The sequence below is a fragment of the Bombina bombina genome, chromosome 2 (assembly GCF_027579735.1).
Source record: "Bombina bombina isolate aBomBom1 chromosome 2, aBomBom1.pri, whole genome shotgun sequence".
Taxonomy (NCBI): Eukaryota; Metazoa; Chordata; class Amphibia; order Anura; family Bombinatoridae; genus Bombina; species Bombina bombina.
This window is the reverse complement of record NC_069500.1, coordinates 532,133,022-532,157,960: the sequence shown is the minus strand read 5'-3', so window position 1 is coordinate 532,157,960 and position 24,939 is coordinate 532,133,022. Positions and strand designations below refer to the sequence as shown.

Genomic DNA, 24,939 nt, shown 5'->3' with positions numbered 1-24,939 from the left:
CTGAGCTGGATTTCCAATAAGGGACTAGATCAGAAGTGGAACACAAATATAAGCGCTATTTTGTGCTAACATTGCTCACATTAAATTAATAGCTCTTATTTTTGCACTCATATTACATGTTGAAACTAATATAATGGCGATTGAGTGAAACTCTACGTGCGCTAAGATCTGCATGTCGGATAGAGTAGGTACACTTAATCTCTCACATACACTTCTATGGGGATGGGCTAAAAACTAATGTCGCCCATTGTACGAGCGCTAAGCCGAAGGTCGAATATAAAATTAGTGTATATGTATGTGTGTATATATATATATATATATATATATATATATATATATATATATATATATATATATATATATATATATATATATATATATATATATATATATATTAATATATATATATATATATATTAATAATATATATATATATATATATTAATAATATATATATATATATATATTAATAATATATATATATATATTAATAATATATATATATATATATTAATAATATATATATATATATATATATATTAATATATATATATATATATTAATAATAAATATATATATATATATATTAATAATAAATATATATATATATATTAATAATAAATATATATATATATTAATAATAAATATATATATATATTAATAATAAATATATATATTAATAATAAATATATATATATATATTAATAATAAATATATATATATATATTAATAATAAATATATATATATATTAATAATAAATATATATATATATATATATTAATAATATATATATATATATATTAATAATATATATATATATTAATAATAAATATATATATATATATTAATAATATAAAACACTGCACACTTACATTTATACATATTGACAGCACCGTCCTATATCCCTGTTACTGACTGCAAAAATACTCCCACAATCCCCATTGCAATATACTTTCATCATTTATTTTGTCCCCTTTGACTACAATTCCATTCTGAAATTGTGAGCTTTTTAGTTCCTGTTCGAAATCGAAGTGCAGAACACTGTTATATTCCACACAACCATTGGCTGCACACTCTAGTGACCTATTTTATAACTGTCCCTAATTGGCCACAGCAGAGAAGGCAACCTAAGTTACAGCTCCCATTGTTTTATTGACACTAAAACTTTACACTTATTTTGTCAATATTTAAACGCCTAACGAAACTTTAAAAAATACGTCATACTAATCTTTTCTATAAATACATAATTCTATCTAGCATTTATTTAGTGTTAAATGTCCCTTTTAACATTTCTTTTTTGTTTAGATAGTGTTAAAATGACATGCTGCAACACTAATGCTTGTGTTTAATCCCTATAAAGTTCAGCTTCAGACCCCGCAGAGAACTGCTGGTCCTGAGTGGAAACTACGACTGATCCAATCAGCAGTGCTAGTCACACAACTCAGCTGTGCAACTAACGCTGCTGAATGGATCAACCTTTTTTTGCTCAGGACCTGCAGTGCTCAGCAGGTCCCGAGAGGAGCTTTAAAGGGACATTAAACATTTTGAGATGGTTATATAAAATTATAAATTGTAAATATAAAAAAAACCTCTGCAATATACTTTCATTCTTATGTTGTCCCCTTTTTCCTGTAATTTCATTCTGCATTGTGAGCTTTTCAGTACATTTTAGAAATGTAAGTGCAAAACACTGTTATATAGCACACAGCCATTGACTGCACACTCTAGTGACCTAATTATAACTGTCCCTAATTGGCCACAGCAGAGAAGGTATCTAATGATACTTTAAAAAATACATCTACATTTTATACCTAGCATTTATTTAGTGTTTAACGTCCCTTTAACTATCGGCTAGATTTAAGAGTCTTGCGTTCTGAGCTGTGCGTTGCTAACATGCAGTTTTTTCTCACTGCTCACTTGCCTGCAGCGCTGATATTACGGGTTTTTACAAACCCGGCGTTAAAAGGCAAGAAGTGAGCGTAGAGCAAAATTGTGCTCCATACTGCACTCCAATACCAGCGCTGCTTAAGTCAGCAGTGAGCTGGTCGTACGTGCTCGTGCACGATTTCCCCATAGACATCAATGGGGAGAGCTGGCTGCCAAAAAGCAGTGTAAAACTCAGTAACGCAGCCCCATTGATTCCTAAACACATTTTATGTTTACACCTAACACCCTAACATGAACCCGAGTCTAAAAACCCCTAATCTTACTTATTAACCCCTAATCTGCCACCCCCGACATCGCCGACACCTACATTATATTTATTAACTCCTAATCTGCCGCCCCGGACATCGCTGCCACCTACATTATACTTATTAACCCCTAATCTGCTGCCCCCAACATTGCCGCCACCTACATTATACTTATTAACCCCTAATCTCCCTCCCCCAATGTCGCCGCTATCTACCTACATTTATTAACCCCTAATCTGCTTCCCCAACGTCGCCGCCACTATTCTTAATTTATTAACCCCTAAACCTAAGTCTAACCCTAACACCCCCTAACTTAAATATAATTTAAATAAATCTAAATAAAATTACTATCATTAACTAAATTATTCCTATTTAAAACTAAATACTTACCTGTAAAATAAACCCTAAGCTAGCTAAAATATAACTAATATTTACATTGTTGCTAGCTTAGGGTTTATTTTTATTTTACAGGCAAGATTGTATTTATTTTAGCTAGGTAGAATAGTTACTAAATATTTATTAACTATTTAATAACTACCTAGCTAAAATAAATATAAATTGACCTGTAAAATAAAACCTAACCTAAGTTACACTAACACCTAAACTTACACTATAATTAAATTCCTTACATTAAATTGGCTAAATTACAAAAAAAAAACTAAATTTACAGAAAATAAAAAACAAATGACAGATTTTTAAACTAATTACACCTAATCTAAGAGCCCTATCAAAATTAAAAAAGCCCCCCCCCAAAAAAAAACAAAAAAACCCTAGCCTAAACTAAATTACCAATAGCCCTTAAAAGGGCCTTTTGCGGGGCATTGCCCCAAAGAAATCGGCTCTCTTTCCTGTAAAAAAAAAATACAAACAACCCCCCCAACAGTACAACCAACCCCCCCAAATAAAAGCCTAACTAAAAAAAACTAAGCTCCCCATTGCCCTGAAAAGGGCATTTGGATGGGTATTTAGCTCTATTGCTGCCCAAAGCCCTAACCTAAAAAATAAACCCACCCAATACACCCTTAAAAAATCCTAACACTAACCCCGAAGATTCACTTACCGGGAGAAGTCTTCATCCAAGTGGCAAGATGTCCTCAAGGAAGCCAGCAGAAGAGGATGCTCCGCGCTGGACGTCTTGAAGATGGAGCCGCTCCGCGCCGTATTGATGAAGATAGAAGATGCCACTTGGATGAAGACTTCTCCCGATAAGTGAATCTTCGGGGGTTAGTGTTAGGATTTTTTAAGGGTGTATTGGGTGGGTTTTATTTTTAGGTTAGGGCTTTGGGCAGCAATAGAGCTAAATGCCCATCCAAATGCCCTTTTCAGGGCAATGGGGAGCTTAGTTTTTTTAGTTAGGCTTGTATTTGGGGGGTTGGTTGTGTGGGTGGTGGGTTTTACTGTTGGGGGGGTTGGTTGTATTTTCTTTTACAGGTAAAAGAGCTGATTTCTTTGGGGCAATGCCCTGCAAAAGGCCCTTTTAAGGGCTATTGATAGTTTAGTTTAGGCTGGGGCTTTTTTTATTTTTATTTTGATAGGGCTATTAGATTAGGTGTAATTAGATCTTGTAATTTTTTTATTTCTGTAATTTAGTGGGGTTTTTTTTTTGTGATTTAGCTAATTTAATTTATTTAATTGTATTTAATGTAGGGAATTGATTTAATTGTAGTGTAGTGTTAGTGTAACTTAGGTTAGGTTTTATTTTACAGGTAAATTTGTATTTATTTTAGCTAGGTAGTTATTAAATAGTTAATGACTATTTAGTAACTATTCTACCTAGTTAAAATAAATTCAAACTTGAATGTAAAATAAAAATAAACCCTAAGCTAGATACAATGTAACTATTAGTTATATTGTAGCTAGTTTAGAGTTTATTTTACAGGTAAGAATTTAGTTTTAAATAGGAATAATTTAGTTAATGATAGTAATTTTATTTAGATTTATTTAAATGATATTTAAGTTAGGGGGTGTTAGGGTTAGACTTAGGTTTAAAGGGTTAGTAAATTTTAGAATAGTGGCGGCGACGTTGGGGACAGCAGATTAGGGGTTAATAAATATAATATAGGTGGCGGCGATGTCCGGAGCGGAAGATTAGGGGTTAATAAGTATAATGTAGGTGGCGGCGATGTTAGGGGGCGGCAGATTAGGGGTTAATATTTAACTAGTGTTTGAGAGGCGGGAGTGTGGCGGTTTAGGGGTTAATATGTTTATTCTAGTGGCGGTGATGTCCGGAGCGGCAGATTAGGGGTTAAAAATGTTATTATAGTGTTTGCGATGCGGGAGGGCCTCAGTTTAGGGGTTAAAAGGTAGTTTATGAGTGTTAGTGTTCTTTTTTAACACTTTAGTTATGAGTTTTATGCTACAGCGTTGTAGTGTAAAACTCATAAATACTGACTTTAAAATGCGTTACGAATCTTGGAGGTAGAGGGGGTACCGCTCACTTTTTGGACTCCCAGGACAAACTCGTAATACCGCTGCTATGGAAGTCCCATAGAAAAAAGGGTTTACGAACTTTACGTGTCGGTTTGCGGTAAGGCCAAAAAAGTGTGCGGTGCCCCTAAACCTGCAAGAGTCGTAATACCAGCGGGCGTAAAAAAGCAGCGTTAGGACCTGTTAATGCTGCTTTTCCACCTTACCGCAAAACTCGTAATCTAGGCGTATGTGATTAATCCCCTTTGCGGGGGGATAAACAAATAGCATTAAAGCTTTGTGAGTGTTAAAGTAACATGCTAATTCATGTAATTTTAACACTTTTTAATGACTCTTTTTAACTTTCCTGTAGATTTGCGTTCTGTAAAGGTCGCATACATTACATGGTATCTATATTCTAAAACTTTTTTTTTTTTTTTTAGACGCTTCGAGATCTTCAGAAGGTGCAATCTGCTGATTTCAGCTTTCGCACAATGGTGAAACGGCTTTTTGAAGATGATGAATTTCGGAAAAGCTATATGAAGGTTACATATTCACTCTGCATTTCATAGTACTCAAAGACTAATTACAAACCCCTGCCAAGTGTTAAAGGGACATAAGTCAGTGCTCATTTATACACTGAATTGCTAAACATCTGCACACAAAATATTTAAAAAGTATATTCTGTATAATTGTTATTTTGTTAGCAGAACTTGCTTGGTTTTGCACAGTTGACCAGGGCTACACCCCTTAAAAAAACATGCTGGAATTCATATCTCCTTTGCTTTGGTTAGCTCTTCACACATGTCCATGGACCACGGGTAAAGTGATGCATTCTTTTTAGCAAGGAGAGGAAATGATACTGCTTATTCCTTGTATGACACAACACATTTCTCTACCTATAGTGTTTGGCAGCTTTCTGTGTGTGTGTTTTTTGTAAGATTCTGGAACTGACTTGTATCTCTTATGCAGGAGCAAGTGGCTTTAGATTATGGAGAGGCATTTGTTGCTGTACTGGAAAAGCTGATGAGAGAACTCTTGGTCAGACTGAGTACTGCCTTATCTGAAAACAAAAGGCAAGAGGTAGAAGTCTTTAATTTACCCTCTTTCTCCCTCCCCGTGCTACCAATGACTTCTTATACAATGCCCCCTCCAACAAATGTCTCTTGATTTATTTCCAGCTTCAGTTGGCACTTGAAAGCTCTACTTTGTTGTCCGGTTCAGAATTTACAATTTCTGCAGGTAAGTGTACAATCCATGGTTTGCTGTCAGAAAGAGTGATTCATTTTTCTTTCTAATGACACAGTGAATCCACGGATCATCTAATTACTATTGGGAATATCACTCATGCCCAGCTGGAGGTGGCAAAGAGCACCACAGCAAAGCTGTTAAATATCACCTCCCTTCCCTCCAACCCCAGTCATTCTCTTTGCCTACGCTTGAGTAAGGAAGTGGTAAAGTTAGTGTCTGAGAAGATTCTTCAATCAAGATTTTTTAATTTTATTTGCAGTACAAGTATGTGCTGTTTTTCCTCTAGGGTGTAGCCATAGTCCGTTCAGTCTCTTCAGTAGAGCATTGGTGGCTTTTAAGCAAAGGGAACTTGTGGGACATAATTCTCACTGCACATCCCTAAAATTTAAATAAAGTGCTGCCCTTTTTATTTATCCACAGGTCTATGTGATGGAGAGGACCTCTAAAACCTAGTGAGCTGCCTTGCTGCCAGGCAGAATGTATTGAGGTAAGTGCTAAATTAATTTTTCTTAAGCTGTATTAAGGAAAAAATAGGGCACTTTATTATTTCCCTGAAACGGGGGATGTTTGATACAATATTCTGAATGTCTTAAGGGGATTGTGTAAGGCAGCCAAAGATACTATGAGTCCACGGATTTCATCCTTATGGTATATCGCCTCCTGGTCAGCAGGAGGAGGCAAAGAGCACCACAGCAGAGCTGCATATATAGCTCCTCCCTTCCCTCCCACCCCAGTCATTCTCTTTGCCTGTGTTAGTGATAGGAAGAGGTAAAGTGAGGTGTTAGTTTAGATTCTTCAATCAAGAGTTTATTATTTTTAAAATGGTACCAGTGAGTGCTATTTTACTATAGGGTGTAGCCTTATTCCTTGTCAGCCTCTAGAGTAGAGCTACAGGTGGCTTTAAAGCAATGGGAACTGGTGTGATTACTCTCACTGTGCCTCCCATACTAGTGCTGCCCTGCTGTTTATGATCTTAGCAGATATTAACTAAGGCCCTTCTGTGTTCACAGAGCTGCAGGAGGGAGAAGACCTCTTGATACTGTGAGACTCGTCATGCTGTCGCTCAGCATAGAGGTAAGTGCAGCCTTTTAATTTCTGGGGCTTTTGGCATATCTCAGAATTGGCTGTACACTTCTAATCTGTTGGGGACTATGGGCTCCTGGAAAGGGCTTTCCTATTTACAGAGTGTGTGGGTTCTCATGGGATCTATGTAAACCGACACAAATATATGTGTTATCAGATGGGCTGGCCTTATTAATGCAGACCTAGAAACACTGTTCATGCTTAACTATGTACTTTTACTGGTTCCCTGCAGTGTGTGCTTGGGGCAGACGCTGGGAGTATGTTGCCGGAGTCTGGTTAATGCACTCCGGTTTGTGACTGTGTTTGTTCACTTTTTCCGATGGTTTCGGATCATTTTTGGTGCGACGCCCACGATGGGCGGGTTTTTGCTTTGGCGCACTTTGATAATAGCCGTGCAGCGTTCTTCTCTTCCGGAAGTCACCGGCTGTTCGTGAGACATCGCGAGTGACACCTCGGCCGCATGGTTGGCATATTAAAGCAAGCGGTCTTAGGTGTTGTTGGCTGAGTTCCGGATTGTGCCTAGGAGTGGTCGGAGGACTGTGGGGGCAGGTAGGCGCCTCAGCAGAGCTGTTGAGGCGAGGTGCTGTTGGTCAAATTGTTTTTGAATTCTGGTTAGCGGATTTCAGTGCATCAGAAAAATTGTTTGTCATTTTACTTTTTAAAGAGACAGTGTCTTGTCAGGATCGCATTATACTGACAAGCCTTTAGCTACATTAATATTTTTTTGTACATTTTGGCATAAAATTGTGAATTATTTCATTTAACAGAGTCGAGACCAATAATTTTTTTTCTGCTTTCTGTCAGTATGGATTCAGATGATATCCAGACTGTAACATGCTCTATGTGTTTGGATGCCACTGTCGAACCTCCAGTTCCTTTTTGTCCCTCATGTTGTGAGAGGGCCTTACATTATAGAGACATTTTTTTTGATAAACCTTTGCCTAAGGCGGATGCTTCTCAAGAGTCTACAGATGAGATGCAAGGTATGCCGCAGCTTTCTCCCCAAGCGTCACAGCCCTTAACGCCTGCGCAAGTAGGGCCATGTATTTCACGAGTGTCTGCAGCATTTACATTGAAAGACATTGCTGCAGTGATGTCCTCTATACTTTCTGATGCGTTATCCAGTCTTCCCATATCGCACGGCAAGCGTACAAGAAGGGACAGCTATGATGTCAATACTGCCTCTGATACTGTGATGGCGATTGCGGATGTACCCTTTCGGGGTTCTGAGTTGGAGAGTACCGAGGTACTCTCTGAGGGTAAACTTACTGAATCAGGGAGTGCTTTACCCTTGACTGATCCTGATGTGGTTTCCTTCAGGTTTAAGCTTGAACACCTCCGTTTATTACTGAGGGAGGTGTTGGTTACTCTGGATGACTGTGACTCAATAGTGGTTTCGCCAGAGAAATTGAGTAAGTTAGACAGATACTTGGAAGTTTCTTCTTACTCAGATGTCTTTCCTGTTCCTAAGAGGACTTCAGAGATTATTGCGAAAGATTGGGAGAGACCAGGCATTCCCTTCTCTCCTTCGCCTGTATTTAAAAAGATGTATCCTATAGCCGACGCTATTAGGGATTCTTGGTAGGCGGTCCATAAAGTAGAGGGAGCCATTTCTACCCTGGCCAAATGGACTACTATTCCTATCGAGGATAGTTGTGCCTTTAAGGACCCTATGGATAAGAAGTTGGAGGGTCTCCTTAAGAAGATGTACGTTCACCAGGGATTCCATTTGCAACCGGCGGCCTGCATTGTTACAGTGACCAGTGCGGCCGCTTATTGGTTTGATGCTCTAGAAGAGTCTCTTAAGACAGACTCCTTTGGAAGAGATACAGGATCAAATTTAAGCTCTTAAATTAGCTAATTTGTTTATTACGGATGCTTCTCTGTAGATTACTAAATTGGCGGCTAAGAGTTCGGGCTTTGCCATCTTAGCACGTAGGGCTTTATGGTTAAAGTGTTGGTCTGCGGATGTGTCGTCCAAGTCTAAGCTTTTGGCTATTCCTTACAAGGGGAAGACCCTGTTCGGGCCTGACTTGAAGGAAATTATTTCCGACATAACGGGAGGCAAGGGTCATCTCCTCCCTCATGATAAAAAGTCCAAACAGAGAGAGCGACAGAGTAATTTTCGTTCCTCTCGAAATTTCAAGGGAATTTCCTCTTCCACTAAACAGGAAGGGAATTATTCACAAACCAAGTCCACATGGAGACCCAACCAGTCTTGGAACAAGGGTAAACAATCCAAGAAGCCTGCTGCTGCTACCAAGTCAGCATGAAGGGTCGGCAGGCTTTCTCTCTTTATCCAGGCTTGGATAAGAGATGTTCAGGATCCCTGGACACTAGAAATTGTGTCTCAGGGGTATCAGTTGGAGTTCAGAAATTCTTCCCCCAGAGGAAGGTTTCTTCTTTCTCGATTATCTGCAGGGTAATATGTCCTGTTCCGGTACTGGAACAGGGACAGGGGTTTTATTCAAATCTGTAGTTCCCAAAAAGGAAGGAACGTTCAGACCTATATAGATCTCAAAAGTCTGAACAAGTTTCTCAGAGTTCCATCCTTCAAGATGGAAACTATTCGTACCAGTCTTCCATTGATCCGGGAGGGTCAATTTATGACTACCGTGGATCTAAAGGATGCATATCTTCATGTTCCTATCCACAGAGATCATCACAAGTTCCTGAGATTTGCCTTTCTGGACAAACATTTTCAGTTCGTGGCTCTTCCTTTCGGTCTGGCCACAGCACCCAGAATTTTCACAAAGGTTCTGGGGTCTCTGTTGGCAGTTTTAAGACCACAGGGCATTGCGGTGGCGCCCTATCTGGACGATATTCTGATCCAGGCGACCTTGTTCTCTCCTTCCTGAGGACTCACGGGTGGAAGATAAATCTGGGAAAGAGTTCGCTAATTCCACAAACAAGGGTACCCTTCTTGGGAACTCTAATCGACTCTCTATCCATGAAAAAATTTCTGACAGAGGTCAGGAGGTTAAAGATCATGAATAAATGTTGAGCCCTTTAGTCCAATCCTCGGCCGTCAGTGGCTCGGCAGTCCAATCCTCGGCGTCAGTGGCTCAGCAGTCCAATCCTCGGCCGTCAGTGGCTCAGTGCATGGAGGTAATTGGATTGATGGTGGCGGCTATGGGACAGCATTCCGTTTGCTCGGTTTCACCTCAGGCCTCTGCAACTGAGCATGCTCAGGCAGTGGAATGGAGATTATACAGATTTGTCTCCTCAAATTCATCTAGATCAGGAGACGAGGGACTCTCTTCTATGGTGGTTGTCGCTGGATCATCTATCCCAGGGGACATGCTTCCGCAGACCCTCGTGGGTGATAATGACAACGGACACCAGCCTACTAGGATGGGGAGCAGTCTGGAAATCCCTGAGGGCTCAGGGTGTATGGACTCAGGCAGAGTCTCTCTCCTTCCCATCAATATACTAGAGTTGAGAGCTATATTCAATGCGCTTCAGGCTTGGCCTCAGTTGGCTTCGCCCCAATTCATCAGGTTCCAGTCGGACAACATAACGGTGGCTTACATCAATCATCAGGGAGGAACCAGGAGTTCCTTGGTGATGACAGAAGTAGCCAAGATAATACAGTGGGCAGAGTCTCACTCTTGCCATCTGTCGGCAATCCACATCCCAGGGGTGGAAAACTGGGAAGCAGATTTTCTGAGCAGACAGACGTTTCATCCGGGAGAATGGGAACTCCATCCGGAAGTATTCTCCAGCCTGATTCTAAGATGGGGCAGGCCAGAATTGGATCTCATGGCATCTCGTCAGAATGCCAAGCTTCCGAGATACAGGTCCAGGGATCCTCAGGCCGAGCTGATAGATGTCTTGGCAGTGCCTTGGTCTTTCAGCCTAGCTTATGTATTCTCTCAATTTGCTCTCCTTCCCCGGGTAATTGCTCGAGTCAAACAGGAGAGGGCATCGGTGATCCTTATCGCCCCTGCGTGGCCTCACAGGATTTGGTATGCCGATCTGGTGGACATGTCATCTCAGCCACCGTGGAAGCTCCCATTGAGGAAAGACCTTCTCATTCAGGGGCCCTTCCATCATCCGAATCTAGTTTCTCTGCAGCTGACTGCTTGGAGATTGAACGCTTAATTTTATCTAGGCGAGGGTTTTCTGATTCGGTCATAGATACCTTGATCCAGGCGCGTAAGCCTGTTACTAGGAAAATTTACCATAAGATATGGCGTAAATATCTTTATTGGTGTGAATCCAAGGGCTACTCATGGAGTAGGGTTAGGATTCCCAGGATTTTGTCTTTTCTCCAAGAGGGATTGGAGAAGGGGTTGTCCGCAAGTTCTTTGAAAGGACAGATTTCTGCTTTATCCATATTGTTACACAAGCGTCTGGCAGATGTACAATCTTTTTGCCAGGCTCTGACTAGAATCAGGCCTGTATTTAGGTTAATTGCTCCTTCTTGGAGTTTTAATTTAGTTCTTAAAGTTCTTCAGGGGGTTCCGTTTGAACCTATGCATTCCGTAGATATTAAATTTATTATTTTGGAAAGTTTTGTTTTTGGTTGCTATTTCTTCTGCTCGAAGAGTATCGGAGCTTTCGGCATTGCAATGTGATTCTCCTTATCTTATATTCCATTTGGATAAGGTGGTGTTACGAACCAAACCTGGTTTTCTTCCTAAGGTTGTTTCAAATAAGAATATTAATCAGGAAATTGTTGTTCCTTATGTCCTAATCTCTTCTAAGAAGGAGCGTCTGTTACATAATTTGGACGTGGTCCGTGCCTTGAAGTTCTACTTGCAGGCGACTAAGGGATTTCGTAATCGTCTTCATTGTTTGTTGTTTTTTCTGGGAAAGGTAGGGGTCAGAAAGCTACGGCTACCTCTTTCTTTTTGGCTGAAGAGTATCATCCGCTTTGCATATGAGACTGCTGGACAGCAGCCTCCTGAAAGAATTACGGCTCATTCCACTAGGGTTGTGGCTTCCTCATGGGCACTCAAAAATGATGCTTCTGTTGAACAGATTTGCAAGGCTGCAACTTGGTGGTCTCTTCACACTTTTTCCAAATTTTCCAAATTTGATACCTTTGCCTCAACTGAGGCTGTTTTGGGGAGGAAGGTTCTTCAAGCAGTGGTGCCTTCCGTTTAGGTTTCCGGTCTTGTCCCTCCTTTTCATCCGTGTACTATAGCTTTGGTATTGTATGCCACAAGTAAGGATGAAATCCGTGGACTCATCATATCTTAAAAAAGAAAAGGAAATTTTATGCTTACCTGTTTTTATGAGACAGGTCTTTATTTTTGTTAAACTTCAGTCACCTCTGTACCTTGGCTTTTCCTTTCTCTTCCTAACTTCGGTCGAATGACTGAAGTGGGAGGGAAGGGAGGAGCTATATATACAGCTCTGCTGTGGTGCTCTTTGCCTCCTCCTGCTGACCAGTAGGCGATATCCCACAAGTAAGGATGAAATCTGTGGACTCATCGTATCTAAAAAGAAACAAATTTATCAGGTATGCATAAATTTCCTTTTTTTACACGCCCACGATGGACGGGGCTTATGTGCGCACATATTTTTCTCAATTACTGTAGATGAATGAGAGAAATCTTGCAACTTGCCGTTTTTTAGTTAAAACGAATTAACAATCGTTTAACATTATTTGCAACAGCTCTGTTTTTGTTCCGGTTTCCATACACATTATCTCCGGTAATCCAGCAAGGTTGACAATTCAGCAGAGCTAAAGCTGAGGTGTAGAAGCTGTTTGAAGTGTGTTGAATCATTATTTTGCATTACATTAAAAAATAAAGCAATTACATTTTTATAGTTCATCAAAAATAGAGCAGTTACGTTTTAAAATGTAAAGAAACAGTAAAGTTTTTTTTTTCTGTATAAAATTTTAGTAAAATTTTATATATTTTTATTTCTGTTAAGATGGATCACGACTCGGTTATAGATTACAGATTTCCTTTATGTTTAAATGCTAATATAGTCCGCCAATCCTTTCTGTTCCTCATGTGTTGAGAGAACACTAAATTTTAGGGATAGACTTTTTGAGCCAATATTGTCTAGGACTGATGCTGTCCAGGAGTCTTTTGACAATGTTCAAAATATGCCGCAGTTTTTCTCCTCCGGTGTCGCAAATTTTTATTAATTCAGTGCCATGCTTTTCCTCCCAAGCTCCGTCTGGAGTTTCTTTGCAAGACATTGCTCCCTCATGTCTTTTACAGTTTCTGATGCGTTGTCTGCTTTTCCCTTGCTACAGGGAAAGCGCAAGAGGAAATGGAAAGAATCAGTGTGTATGGTTTCTGTCACGACTGTATCTATTCTGAACGTTCCCTCTCAGGTTTGAAGAAGAGTATATATTTCGGTAGCACCTGAGGGTAAGATCTCAGATTCAGACAGTGTAATGCCTTCCTTTGATGCTAAAGTTGTATTCTTCAGATTTAAGCTAGACAGCTCCGTTTACTACTTAAAGTGAAAGTAAAGTTTTTCTTAGTTCAATGCATTTTTTAACATATAATGTGACCAACATCCTAGTCGCTAACTTTGTTTTTTCATAATACCATTGCTTTCAAATAAATCTTATCTTTATTCAGACCCTTTTTTCGCAGCTTCCTCCTCCCCCTCGCATTCTTCCGGCTTTGTCTCTGTAAATGAGTTATGCGCTCCTAACCGCTGTTAGCGTAACTAAGCGTGCACGTTCTCGATCTGTAGAACTATGCGCATGCGCAATTCTACCATCTACACTCCGATGCATTATATCAATGAATCACTTTAGTCATTAAGCAGTGCACTCTGTTCTGTAATATCGGACTGAGAAGCATAGCGTCTTTCATAGAATCCCCTATAGACCACAACGAGCAAATTAGATTATTATTGTTAAGCAATATACTAGAAACTGATTAAGTATAAATAATATGTAATATATATATCCAATATTATTCATTATAATTTGATATCAATAAGGAATTTGATAATCTCTTTATTTGCCTTTTTTTATTATTATTTTTTAAAGATTGAAATCTATTAATAAATCTATTGGCATTGTATATATTTTTATCTTGGTGTTTGCACAAGGCTGTACATGTATTTTAAAACTATTTGTTATTTATTTTCATTTTATTATAAATTACAAGACTAATATATAAGAAGAAGAGGGGAGCGCAAGAAAAAGGCTATTTCTTTAAAATGTATAAAATAAATATAAACTTTATTATATACAATTAATATCGATTACATTTTAAAGCATGGATACATGTGTGTAGCTAAACTGAGAATATATGAATAATAAAAACTGATACATTTATAGACACAGAGAAACAGAACAATATCACTGATGGTGGCAATGCAATTGTGAAATAATGAACATTCTATAGCGGATCCATGTAGCTATTATAACACACTGTATATATGATCAAACTATGAATAAATTAGATTTGGTAAAAGTAATAAATGAAAACCATTATATCAATTATATTAATAATATATAAGAAGAAGAGGGGAGCGCAAGAAAAAGGCTATTTCTTTACAATGGATAAAATAAATCTAAACTTTGTTTTATTAGCTTGCAATTTGGTTTACTTGATATCAGCAATAATTAATATTTTATAGAAAAAAACAGGATGCAGATTAATAACATTGCTTTGCTTCAAGACTAATGATGTTTGCAAAATAAAAAGCTGATAATCAAAGGCATTCTATATTATAGTCTATAGTCAAGGCAAAAAAATATAAATCTTTGTGAAATCGTTTATTTCTTAGAAAGAGATTGTTCATTGTTATCATAAAAAGTAAATTCATTGCTTAGAGCAAGTAATAAACAATGTTTTGCTAAGAATTAAAACTTTTTAAAAAAGAGTTATTGCTTTTTTCTTGAGTAGAATAATAACAAATAGCTGTTCTTATCAGCATTTCATTTTGAAATATTCGTTAGTATTGATAAAAAGGAAAGTGATTTATCTGCACCCTTTGATTTTTAGCAATGAAGTTAAAATTTTCTTACAAGCAAAGGATGCATATAAAACAAAATGCTTTGCATCAATACTAACAATGTTTGCAAAATGTAATGCTGATAAGAAAAGGCATTCTATGTTAGTCTACTCAAGAAAAAACAAAATATATATTTGTAAAATCATTTCTTTCTTACACAGCAATTGTTTGTTCCTTGTTATCAGAAACTGGTAATTATTGCTTAGAGCAACTAATAAAGAAAGTCTTGCTAATAAAGAAAAGATTATAAAAAAGATTTATTGATTTTTGCTTGAGTAGAATACTATGGAAGTGCTGTTCTTATCAGCATTTCATTTTGAACACTTCGTTAGGATTGAGAAAAAGGAATGTGATTTATCTGCATCCTTTGTTATTCAGCCATGAATTTAAAATGTATTACAAGCCAAGAATGCCGATAGAGCAAATTGCTTTGCATCAATAACAATGTTTGCAAAATCTAACGCTAATAAAAGCCATTCTATATTAGTCTACTCAAGAAAAATACTATAAATCTTTGTAAACTCATTTCTTTCTTCTCAAGAGTTTGAGTTTGTTTCTTGTTATCAGAAACTGGTAATTCATTGCTTAGAGCAAGTAATAAAGATTTTTTTTAGCTAAGAAAGAAAAGAATTTAAAAAAGATTTATTGTTTTTTTCTGGAGTAGACTAATATGCTGTTCTTATGAGCTTTTCATTTTGAAATGTTCGTTAGTATTGATAGAAAGTAATGTGATTTATCTGCATTCTTTGTTTTTCATGAATGAAATTAAAATTTCTTAGAAGCAAAGGATGCTGATAAAGCAGATTGCTTAGCATAAATAATAATGTGCATAATAAAAGTAAATCTACATTATTCAGGTCAATCTCAAACGAAAAAATTGTTTTAAATGCTTTTCTTTCTTAGCAAAGCAATCTGTATTCATTAAAAGGATGCAGACAAAAAACATTACTTTGCATTAGTAATAACAGTTTTAAAAATTGAAATCAGAAAAGAAATGGAATTATATATTATAGTCAAGTCAACCAAGAATGAACTATATATTTTGAGAACTTTTATTTCTAAGCTTGCAATTTTATTTCATTATAATCAGCAAATGATTAAAAGTTTCTTTAACAAATCAGGATGCAGATAAATTATATTGTTTTGCATCGATACTAACAATGTTTGCAAAATGAAATGCTGTTACTAAAAGACATTATAGTCAAGTAAAAAATAAATTAATATTTGTAAAATCGTTTCATTCTTAGCAAGAGATTATTTGTTCCTTGTTATGAGAAACATTTAATTCATTGCTCAGAGCAAGTAATAAAGAATCTCTCGCTCAGACAGAAAAGATTGTAGAAATAATTATTTATTTTCTCTTAAGTGTATCCAGTCCACGGATCATCCATTACTTATGGGATACACTCTCCTTCCCAACAGGAAGTTGCAAGAGTCCACCCACAGCAAAGCTGCCACACAGCTCCTCCCCTAACTGCCATTACCAGTCATTCTCTTGCAAGTCTCAACATAGATAGGAGGTCGTGAGAGTCTGTGGTTTTTTATACTTAGTTTATTTCTTCAATCAAAAGTTTGTTATTTTTAAATGGCACCGGAGTGTGCTGTTTATCTCAGGCAGTATTTGGAAGAAGAATCTGCCTGCGTTTTTTCTATGATCTTAGCAGACGTAACTAAGATCCAGTTGCTGTTCTCACACATTCTGAGGAGTAAGGTACTTCAGAGGGGGAATGGCGTGCAGGTTTTCCTGCAAATAAGGTATGTGCAGTAAAATATTTTTCTAAGGAATGGAATTGACTAAGAAAATACTGCTGATACCGAAGTAATGTAAGTACAGCCTTTAAATGCAGTGAAAGCGACTGGTACCAGGCTGATTGATAGAGATATATGCTAAGGTATGTGCAGTAATATATTTTTCTAAGCAATGGAATTGACTAAGAAAATACTGCTGATACCGAAGTAATGTAAGTAAAGCCTTAAATGCAGTGATAGCGACTGGATCAGGCTTATTAATAGACATACATACTCTTATAAGAATGTGTTTTAAAACGTTTGCTGGCATGTTTAATCGTTTTTTAACATATGTTTGGTGATAAAACTTATTGGGGCCTAATTTTTCCACATGGCTGGCTTAAATTTTGCATAGAAACAGTTATAGGGAAGGTAATCCACAGCTCAGCTGTGGCAGTTTTGTTGTGTCTGTTTAAAAAAATTTCGTTTTTTTTTTTTATCTGTTTTTTGCATTAAGGGGTTAATCATCCATTTGCAAGTGGGTGCAATGCTCTGTTAACTTATTACATGTACTGTAAAAATTTCGTTTAATTTACTGCCTTTTTTCACTGTTTTTCAAATTTTGACAAAATTTGTTTCTCTTAAAGGCACAGTAACGTTTGTTATATTTGCTTGTTAACTTGATTTAAAGTGTTTTCCAAGCTTACTAGTCTATTTATTAGTTCTAACATGTCTAACATAGAGGAGGCTCTGTGTTTATTATGTTTAAAGCCATGGTGGAACCCCATTTTAGAATGTGTACCAGATGTACTGATTTCATGTTAAACAATAAAGATCATTTTTTGTATTTAAAAACATTATCACCAGAGGATTCTGTCGAGGGGGAAGTTATGCCGACTAACTCTCCCCACGTGTCAGACCCTTTGACTCCCGCTTTAGGGACTCACGCTCAAATGGCGCCAAGTACATCAAGGGCACCCATAGCGTTTATTTTACCAGAGGATTCTGTCGAGGGGGAAGTTATGCCGACTAACTCTCCCCACGTGTCAGACCCTTTGACTCCCGCTCCAGGGACTCACGCTCAAATGGCGCCAAGTATATCAATGGCGCCCATAGCGTTTATTTTACAAGACATGGCAAAGGTTGTGTATAATACACTGGCAGCAGTATTAGTCAGACTACCTGAAATTAAAGGAAAGCAAAACAGCTCTGGGGGTAGATACAGAGCATACAGACGCTTTAAGAACCATGTCTGATACTACCTCACAATATGCTTAGTCTGTGGGTGATATTTGTGACTCAGGGAAGATGATTTAACCTGATTCTGATATTTCTACATTTAAAATTTATGCTTGAGAACCTACACTTGTTGCTCAGGGAGGCTTTAGCTGCTCTGAATGAATGTGTACAATCGCAGTGCCAGAGAAATTGTGTAGACTGGATAAATAATATGCAGTGCCGGTGTGTACTTATGTTTTTCCAATACCTAAAGAGGTTTACTAAAAATTTTCATAAGGAATGGGATAGACCAGGTGTGCCGTTCTCTTCCCCTCCTATTTTTTAGAAGAATGTTTTCTAATAGTTGCCACCACACGGGACTTATGGCAGACAGTTCCTAAGGTGGAGAGAAGAGTTTCTACTCTAGCTAAGCGTACCACTACCTCTGGCGAGGACTGTTGTGCTTTTTTAGATCCAATGGATAAAAAATGTTTATTCAACAAGGTTTTATCCTGCAGCCCCTTGCACGCATTGCTCCTGTCACTGCTGCTGCGGCGTTCTGGTTTGAGTCTCTTGATGAGGCTTTACAGGCTCCATTGGATGAATATATTTGACAAGCTTAGAGCACTTAAGCTAGCCAATTCCTTTGTTTTCTAATGCCTTTGTTCCTTTGACTAGACTAACGGCTAAGAATTCTGTTTTTTACTATACTGGCGCGCAGAGCGCTATGGCTTATATCATGGTCAGCTGTCGTGACTTTAATAAATAAGCTACTTAACTTCCCTTCAAGGGGCAGACCCTATTCAGGCCTAGTTTGAAGGAGATTATTACTTATATCACTGGAGGAAAAGATCATGCCCTTCCTCAGGACAGGTCCAAATCAAGGGACAAAAAAGGCCTAATTTTCGTGCCTTTCGAAAATTCAAGGCAGGTGTGGCATCAACTTCCTCTAAGGCAAAATAAGAGGGAACTTTTGCTCAGTCCAAGGCGGTCTGGAGACAACCGGACCTGGAACAAAGATAAGCAGGTCAAGGAGCCTGCTGCTGCCTCTAAAACAGCATGAGGAACGGACCCCTATCTGGTAACGGATCCTATAGGGGGCAGACTTCATTCTTCGCCCAGGCGTGGGCAAGAGATGCCCAGGATCCCTGGGCATTGGAAATTATACCCCAGAGATATCTTCTGGATTTCAAAGCTTTCCCCCCCAAAAAAGGGGAGTTTTTGCCTTTCACATTTATCTGCAAACCAGATAAAGAAAGAGATATTCTTGCATTGTGTACGTGACCCATTCAGTTCCAATAGAGGAACAGGGACACAGTTTTCCTCAAATCGGTTTGTGGTTCCCAAGGAAAGGAAACCTTCAGACCTATTTTGGATCTAAAAGATCTTAAACAAATTCTTTAGAATTCTATCATTTAAGATGGAAACTATTCGTACCATCTTAACTATGATCCAGGAGAGTCAATAGAGGACTACAATGGATTTGAAGGATGCTTATCCTCCCATTACGATGCATAAAGATCACCATCGGTTTTTCAGGTTTGCCTTTCTAGACAGGCATTACCAGTTTGTAGCTCTTTCCTTTGGGTTAACTACAGCCCCTAGAATCTTTATGGAGGTTCTGGGGTCACTTTGGCGGTCCTTAGGCCGCGGGGCATAGAAGTGGCCCCTTATTTAGACGACATCCTGATACAGGCGTCAAACATCCAAGTTGCCAAGTCTCATACGGACGTAGTACTGGCATTTCTGAGATCGCATGGGTGGAAAGTGAACAAGGAAAGAGTTCTCTATCCCCAATATCAAGGGTTTCCCTCCTAGGGATTCTGATAGATTTTGTAGAAATTAAAATTTACCTGACGGAGTCCAGGTTGTCAAAGTTTCTAAATTTCTGCCGTGTTCTTCATTCCATCCGCGCCCTTTGGTGGCTCAGTACATGAATGTAATCGGCTTAATGGTAGCGGCAAGGGACATAGTACCGTTTGCACGCCTACATTTCAGACCACTGCAACTATGCATGCTCAGCCAGAGGAACGGGGATTACACAGATTTGTTCTCCTGTTAAATCCGGACCAAGAAACCAGAGATTCTCTTCTCTGGTGACTATCTCGGGTCCATCTGTCCAAGGGTATGACCTTCCGCAGGTCAGATGGGACAATTGTTACAACAGATGCCAGCCTTTTAGGTTGGGATACAGTCTGGAACTCCCTGAAGGCTCAGGGATAGTGGACTCAGGAGGAGACCCTCCTTCTAATGAATATTCTGGAACTGGGAGCGATATTCCATGCTCTTCAGACTTGGCCTCAGTTAGCAACTCTGAGGTACATCATATTTCAGTCGGACAATATCACGACTGTGGCTTACATCAACCATCAAGGGGGAACAGAAGTTCCCTAGCAATGTTAGAAGTCTTAAAATAATTCACTGGACAGAGACTCACTCTTGTCTAAAAGCTATCCCTATCCCAGGTGTTGAGAACTGGGAGGCAGATTTTCATCCGGGGGAGTGGGAATTCCCTCCGGAGGGGTTTGCACAAGATCAAGCAGGAGAGTGCTTTGGTGCTTTTGACAGCGCCTGCGTGGCCACGCAGGACCTGGTATACAGATCTGGTGGACATGTCATCCTTTCCACCACGGTCTCTGCTTCTGAGACAGGACCCTCTACCTCAGGGTCTTTTCAACCATCTAAATATAACTAATCTGAGATGGACTGCCTGGAGACAGAACGCTTGATGTTATCAAAGCATGGCTTCTCCGAGTCAGTAATTGATACCTTAATACAGGCATAAAAGCCTGTCTCTAGGAAAATTTAACATAAGATATGGTGTAAATATCTTATTGTTATGAATCCAAGGGTTACTCATGGAGTAAAGTCTGGATTCCCAGGATATTATCTTTTCTCCAAGATGATTTTGAGAAAAGGGTTGTCAGCTAGTTCTTTAAAAGGACAGATTTCTACTCTGTCTATTCTTTTGCACAAGCGTCTGGCAGGTATTCTAGACGTTCAGGCATTTGGTCAGGCTTTGGTTAGAACCAAGCCTGTGGTTAAAAATGTTGCTCCGCCATGGAGCTTAAAGCTGGTTCTTAAGGTTCTTCAAGGAGTTCCATTTGAACCTTTTCATTCCATAGATATCAAACTTCTATCTTGGAAAGTTCCTTTTTGGTAGCTATTTCCTCGGCTCATAGAGTCTCCGAGTTATCTGCGTTGCAATGTGATTCTCCTTATCTGGTTCTCCGTACGGATAAGGTAGTCCTGTGTACCAACCTGGGTTTTTACCTAAGGTGGTATCTAACAAGAATATCACTCAAGAGATTGTTGTTCCATTCTTGTATCCTAATCCTTCTTCAAAGAAGGAACGTCTATTACACAATTTGGACGTGGTTCGTGTTTTAAAGTTTTACTTACAAGCTACTACAGATTTTCATCAAACATTCACCTTGTTTGTTGTCTATTCTGGACAGAGGAGAGGTCAAAGGACTTCAGCAACCTCTCTGTCTTTTTGGTTAAAAAGCATAATTCATTTAGCTTATGAGACTGCTGGACAGCAGCCTCCTGAAGGGATTACAGCTCATTCTACTAGAGCTGTGGTTTTCACTTGGGCCTTTTTTAAATGTGGCTTCTGTTGAACAGATTACAAGACGGAGTCTTGGTCTGCGTTTCATACTTTTTCAAATTTAACAAATTTGATACCTTGCTTCTTCGGAGGCTATTTTTGGGAGAAAGGGTTTTTTACAGGCAGTGGTAACTTCCGTTTAAGTACCTGCCTTGTCCCTCCCATCATCCGTGTACTTTAGCTTTGGTATTGGTATCCCATAAGTAATGGATGATCCGTGGACTGGATACACTTAACAAGAGAAAACATAATTTATGCTTACCTGATAAATTTATTTCTCTTGTAGTGTATCCAGTCCACGGCCCGCCCTGTCACTTTAAGGCAGGTAATTTTTCCATTAAACTACAGTCACCACTGCACCCTATGGTTTTCCTTTCTCTGCATGTTTTCGGTCGAATGACTGGTAATGGCAGTTAGGGGAGGAGCTGTGTGGCAGCTTTGCTGTGGGTGGACTCTTGCAACTTCCTGTTGGGAAGGAGAGTGTATCCCATAAGTAATGGATGATCCGTGGACTGGATACACTACAAGAGAAATAAATTTATCAGGTAAGCATAAATTATGTTTTTTGAGTGACTAGACTATAATATAGAATAACTGTTATTAGCAGCATTTCATGTTGAAAACTTCGTTAGTATGGATGTAAAATAATGTAATTTGTATTCATGATTTTCTTTTTATAGTTTTAACAAGAGATAAGTTATATAAAGATATGAACAAAAGAAAAATTCAAAAATCTTTATTGCTTTTTAGGTTGAGTTGAATATAATATAGAAATGCTTTTATTTTCAGCATTTCATTTCTGTAACATATTTATTATTTATTTAAATCGATGTTATGTTCTACATACCTTTCTTTTCAGAAAATATCAATTAATTGCTGATATAAAAAGACTAAATTATGTTACAATAAAAAAAGGAAACTTTGCGTATGCAATTCTTAGTTTTAAGAGATAAATCAATTGATTTTTATTTCCTTTAGAGATTATGAACAGTTCTGAATGAAATTTTAAAATTTTTATCAAATTTATTTTCATATCTTTAGGATTATATATTATAGGAAGAAAAAAAAAATGATATAAGTAATTTAAACGTGTATATATATAGAGATTGATATAAATGAAGACATTAAATGAATTATATTTACAAAGAATGAACTTATAAATGACACTTGCGCTAATCTATCATGTATTTGAAATAATACATCTTATTTAAAAGTTAGTATTCTATTAAATTAATTGTGATTAATATCAAATTCTTTTATAAACATTATTGTTGCTTATTAAAGTATGATAATACTTATTTTGTGCTCGTTAGTATATATACATAAATTATTATGAATATAGAATTACGGAATGTCAGAAATAGAAGCTTTGATTCAGTTGACGATCGATATTGAACTATGGCTCACAGTGCGCATGCGGTAGATGTGAACGCGCAAATCTTGTGGCATAGAGGTTTATCTCTAACGCATGCGCAATAGAGGAAGTGGGTGTCTTCAATTCCGAAAGAGACGCCAGTGGGGGACCCAATCCGTTAGATACGGATGATAACGTCACGATTGAACGAAAAAAAATTTTTATGCGGGTGGAGGAGCGAGGGTAGACGACGGCACAATAAATAAGTATATTACAAATGTGAAAAATGTTTATAAAAAAAATGATGAATGAAACTATACTTTATTTTTAATATACTTTTAAGTGGTAGCGAACTGTCTGTTTGACTTTACTTTCACTTTAAGGAGTTTAAGCTACCCTAAACGACTCTGACACTACTGTCGTAGTCAATCCTAAGAAGTCTTGTAAACTAAACAAGTATTTTGGTATACCTTCCATGGTGGGGTTTTTTTCCTGTACCAGAGCTACAGAGATTATTACTAGGGAATGGGAGAGACCGGGTATCCCTTTTTTCTCCATCCCTTATATTTTTAAGAAGATGTTTCCTATAGCAAGACGTTACCCAAGGTGGAAGGGGCAATTTCCACGCTAGCTAAGAGGTCCACTATTCCCATAGAAGATAGTTGTTTCTTGAAGGATCCTATGGACAAGAAATTAGAGGGGTTACTCAAGAAAATATATGTACACCAGGGTTTACAATGGCAACCTGCGGTGTGTATTGCTACCGTCACTAGTGCGGCAGCATACTGGTTTGATGCGTTGTCTGATTCTATTCGGACATACACTCCCCTTGAAGAGATCCAGGATAGGATCAAGGCCCTTAAGTTAGACAATTCCTTTATTACGTATGCTTCCCTACAGGTTATTAAACTGGGAACAAAGATTTCTGGTTTTGCTGTACTGGCCTGCAGAGCTTTATGGTTAAAATCTTGGTCTACGGATGTGTCATCTAAGTGTAAGCTTTTGGCAATCCCCTACATGAGAAGGACCTTGTTTGGGCCGGATTTGACAGAAATAATTTCTGACATTACAGGAGGAAAGGGTCATTTCCTCCCTCAGGATAAAAGCAATACTCAGAAGGGACGTCAGAGTAATTTTCGTTCCTTTCAAAACTTCAAGGGTAAGCCTTCCTCTCCTTCTTCCAAGCAGGAACAGCCCAAGTCTTCCTGGAGGCCCAACCAGTCTTGGAGCAAGGGAAAACAATTCAAAAACCAGCGATTGACTCAAAAGCAGCATGAAGGGGTCTGCCCCTGATCCGGGAACGGATTTTGTAGGGGACAGACTTCTTCGCTCAGGCTTGGGTTCAGGATCCCTGGGTGGTGGACATCGTGTCCCAGGGATACAAACTAGAGTTCAAGACCTTCCTCCCAGGGGCAGGTTTCTGCTTTCAAGATTATCTGTAGTCCAGATAAAAAGAGGCATCCTTAAACTGTGTTCGGGATCTTTCTGACCTGGGAGTCATAGTTCCCGTCCCAATGCACAGGGTCCGGGGTTCTACTCCAATCTGTTCGTGGTTCCCAAAAAAGAGGGAACCTTCAGACCAATTTTAGATCTCATAAATAAAAAGAGAAGCGCTCAACCTGAGAACGAACAATAGCATAATAGCTTGTTCTATAGCTAGTTACCACCCAAGAAGCAGCCTCTTTTTGCTCAACATGTGCCTTTCACAGAGAAGAACTTTCCTGAAGCATATCAGTCTGATCCTGACTTAACAGTACAGCCCCGAAGGCCGAAACGATCGTCTGGGGTTGTCATGTTCCTTGTTCAGAGGAGAATTGCCTGGTATTTCGGGGCTGGACTGACCTTACTTGGCGGGATCAGACTGATATACTTCAGGAAAGTTTTCCTCTGTGAAAAGCACACTGGTCTAAAAGAGGCTGCTCCTGGGTGGTAAATTGCCATAGAACTAGCTAATGAGCTGTTGTTCCTTCCTGGTAGAGCGCTTCTCTCTTAGTATGCAATTTTAGATCTCAAAAGTCTAAACAAATTCCTCAGAGTACCGTCTTTCAAGATGGAAGCTATTCGTTCCATTCTTCCCTTGGTTCAAGAGGGTCAATTTATGACAAAAAGGGACCATCACAAGTTTCAGAGGTTTGCATTTCTAGACAAA

At 38.4% G+C, this 24,939-nt stretch overlaps 1 protein-coding gene across 2 annotated transcripts in view; it reads left to right on the top strand.

Annotated features, from left to right (window-relative positions):
* TINF2 (TERF1 interacting nuclear factor 2) overlaps positions 1–24,939 on the top strand; it is a 63,494-nt gene that overhangs the window by 5,755 nt on the left and 32,800 nt on the right. For both annotated transcript variants that reach the window (XR_008400656.1, XM_053702370.1), the window contains exons 5-7: positions 5,043–5,144; positions 5,572–5,682; positions 5,781–5,841. Coding sequence is in view for 1 of the 2 variants with exons in the window: in XM_053702370.1 (XP_053558345.1) it covers positions 5,043–5,144; positions 5,572–5,682; positions 5,781–5,841 (274 nt within the window). In the remaining variant the exon portion in view is untranslated. The remainder of the gene's footprint in view (positions 1–5,042; positions 5,145–5,571; positions 5,683–5,780; positions 5,842–24,939) is intronic.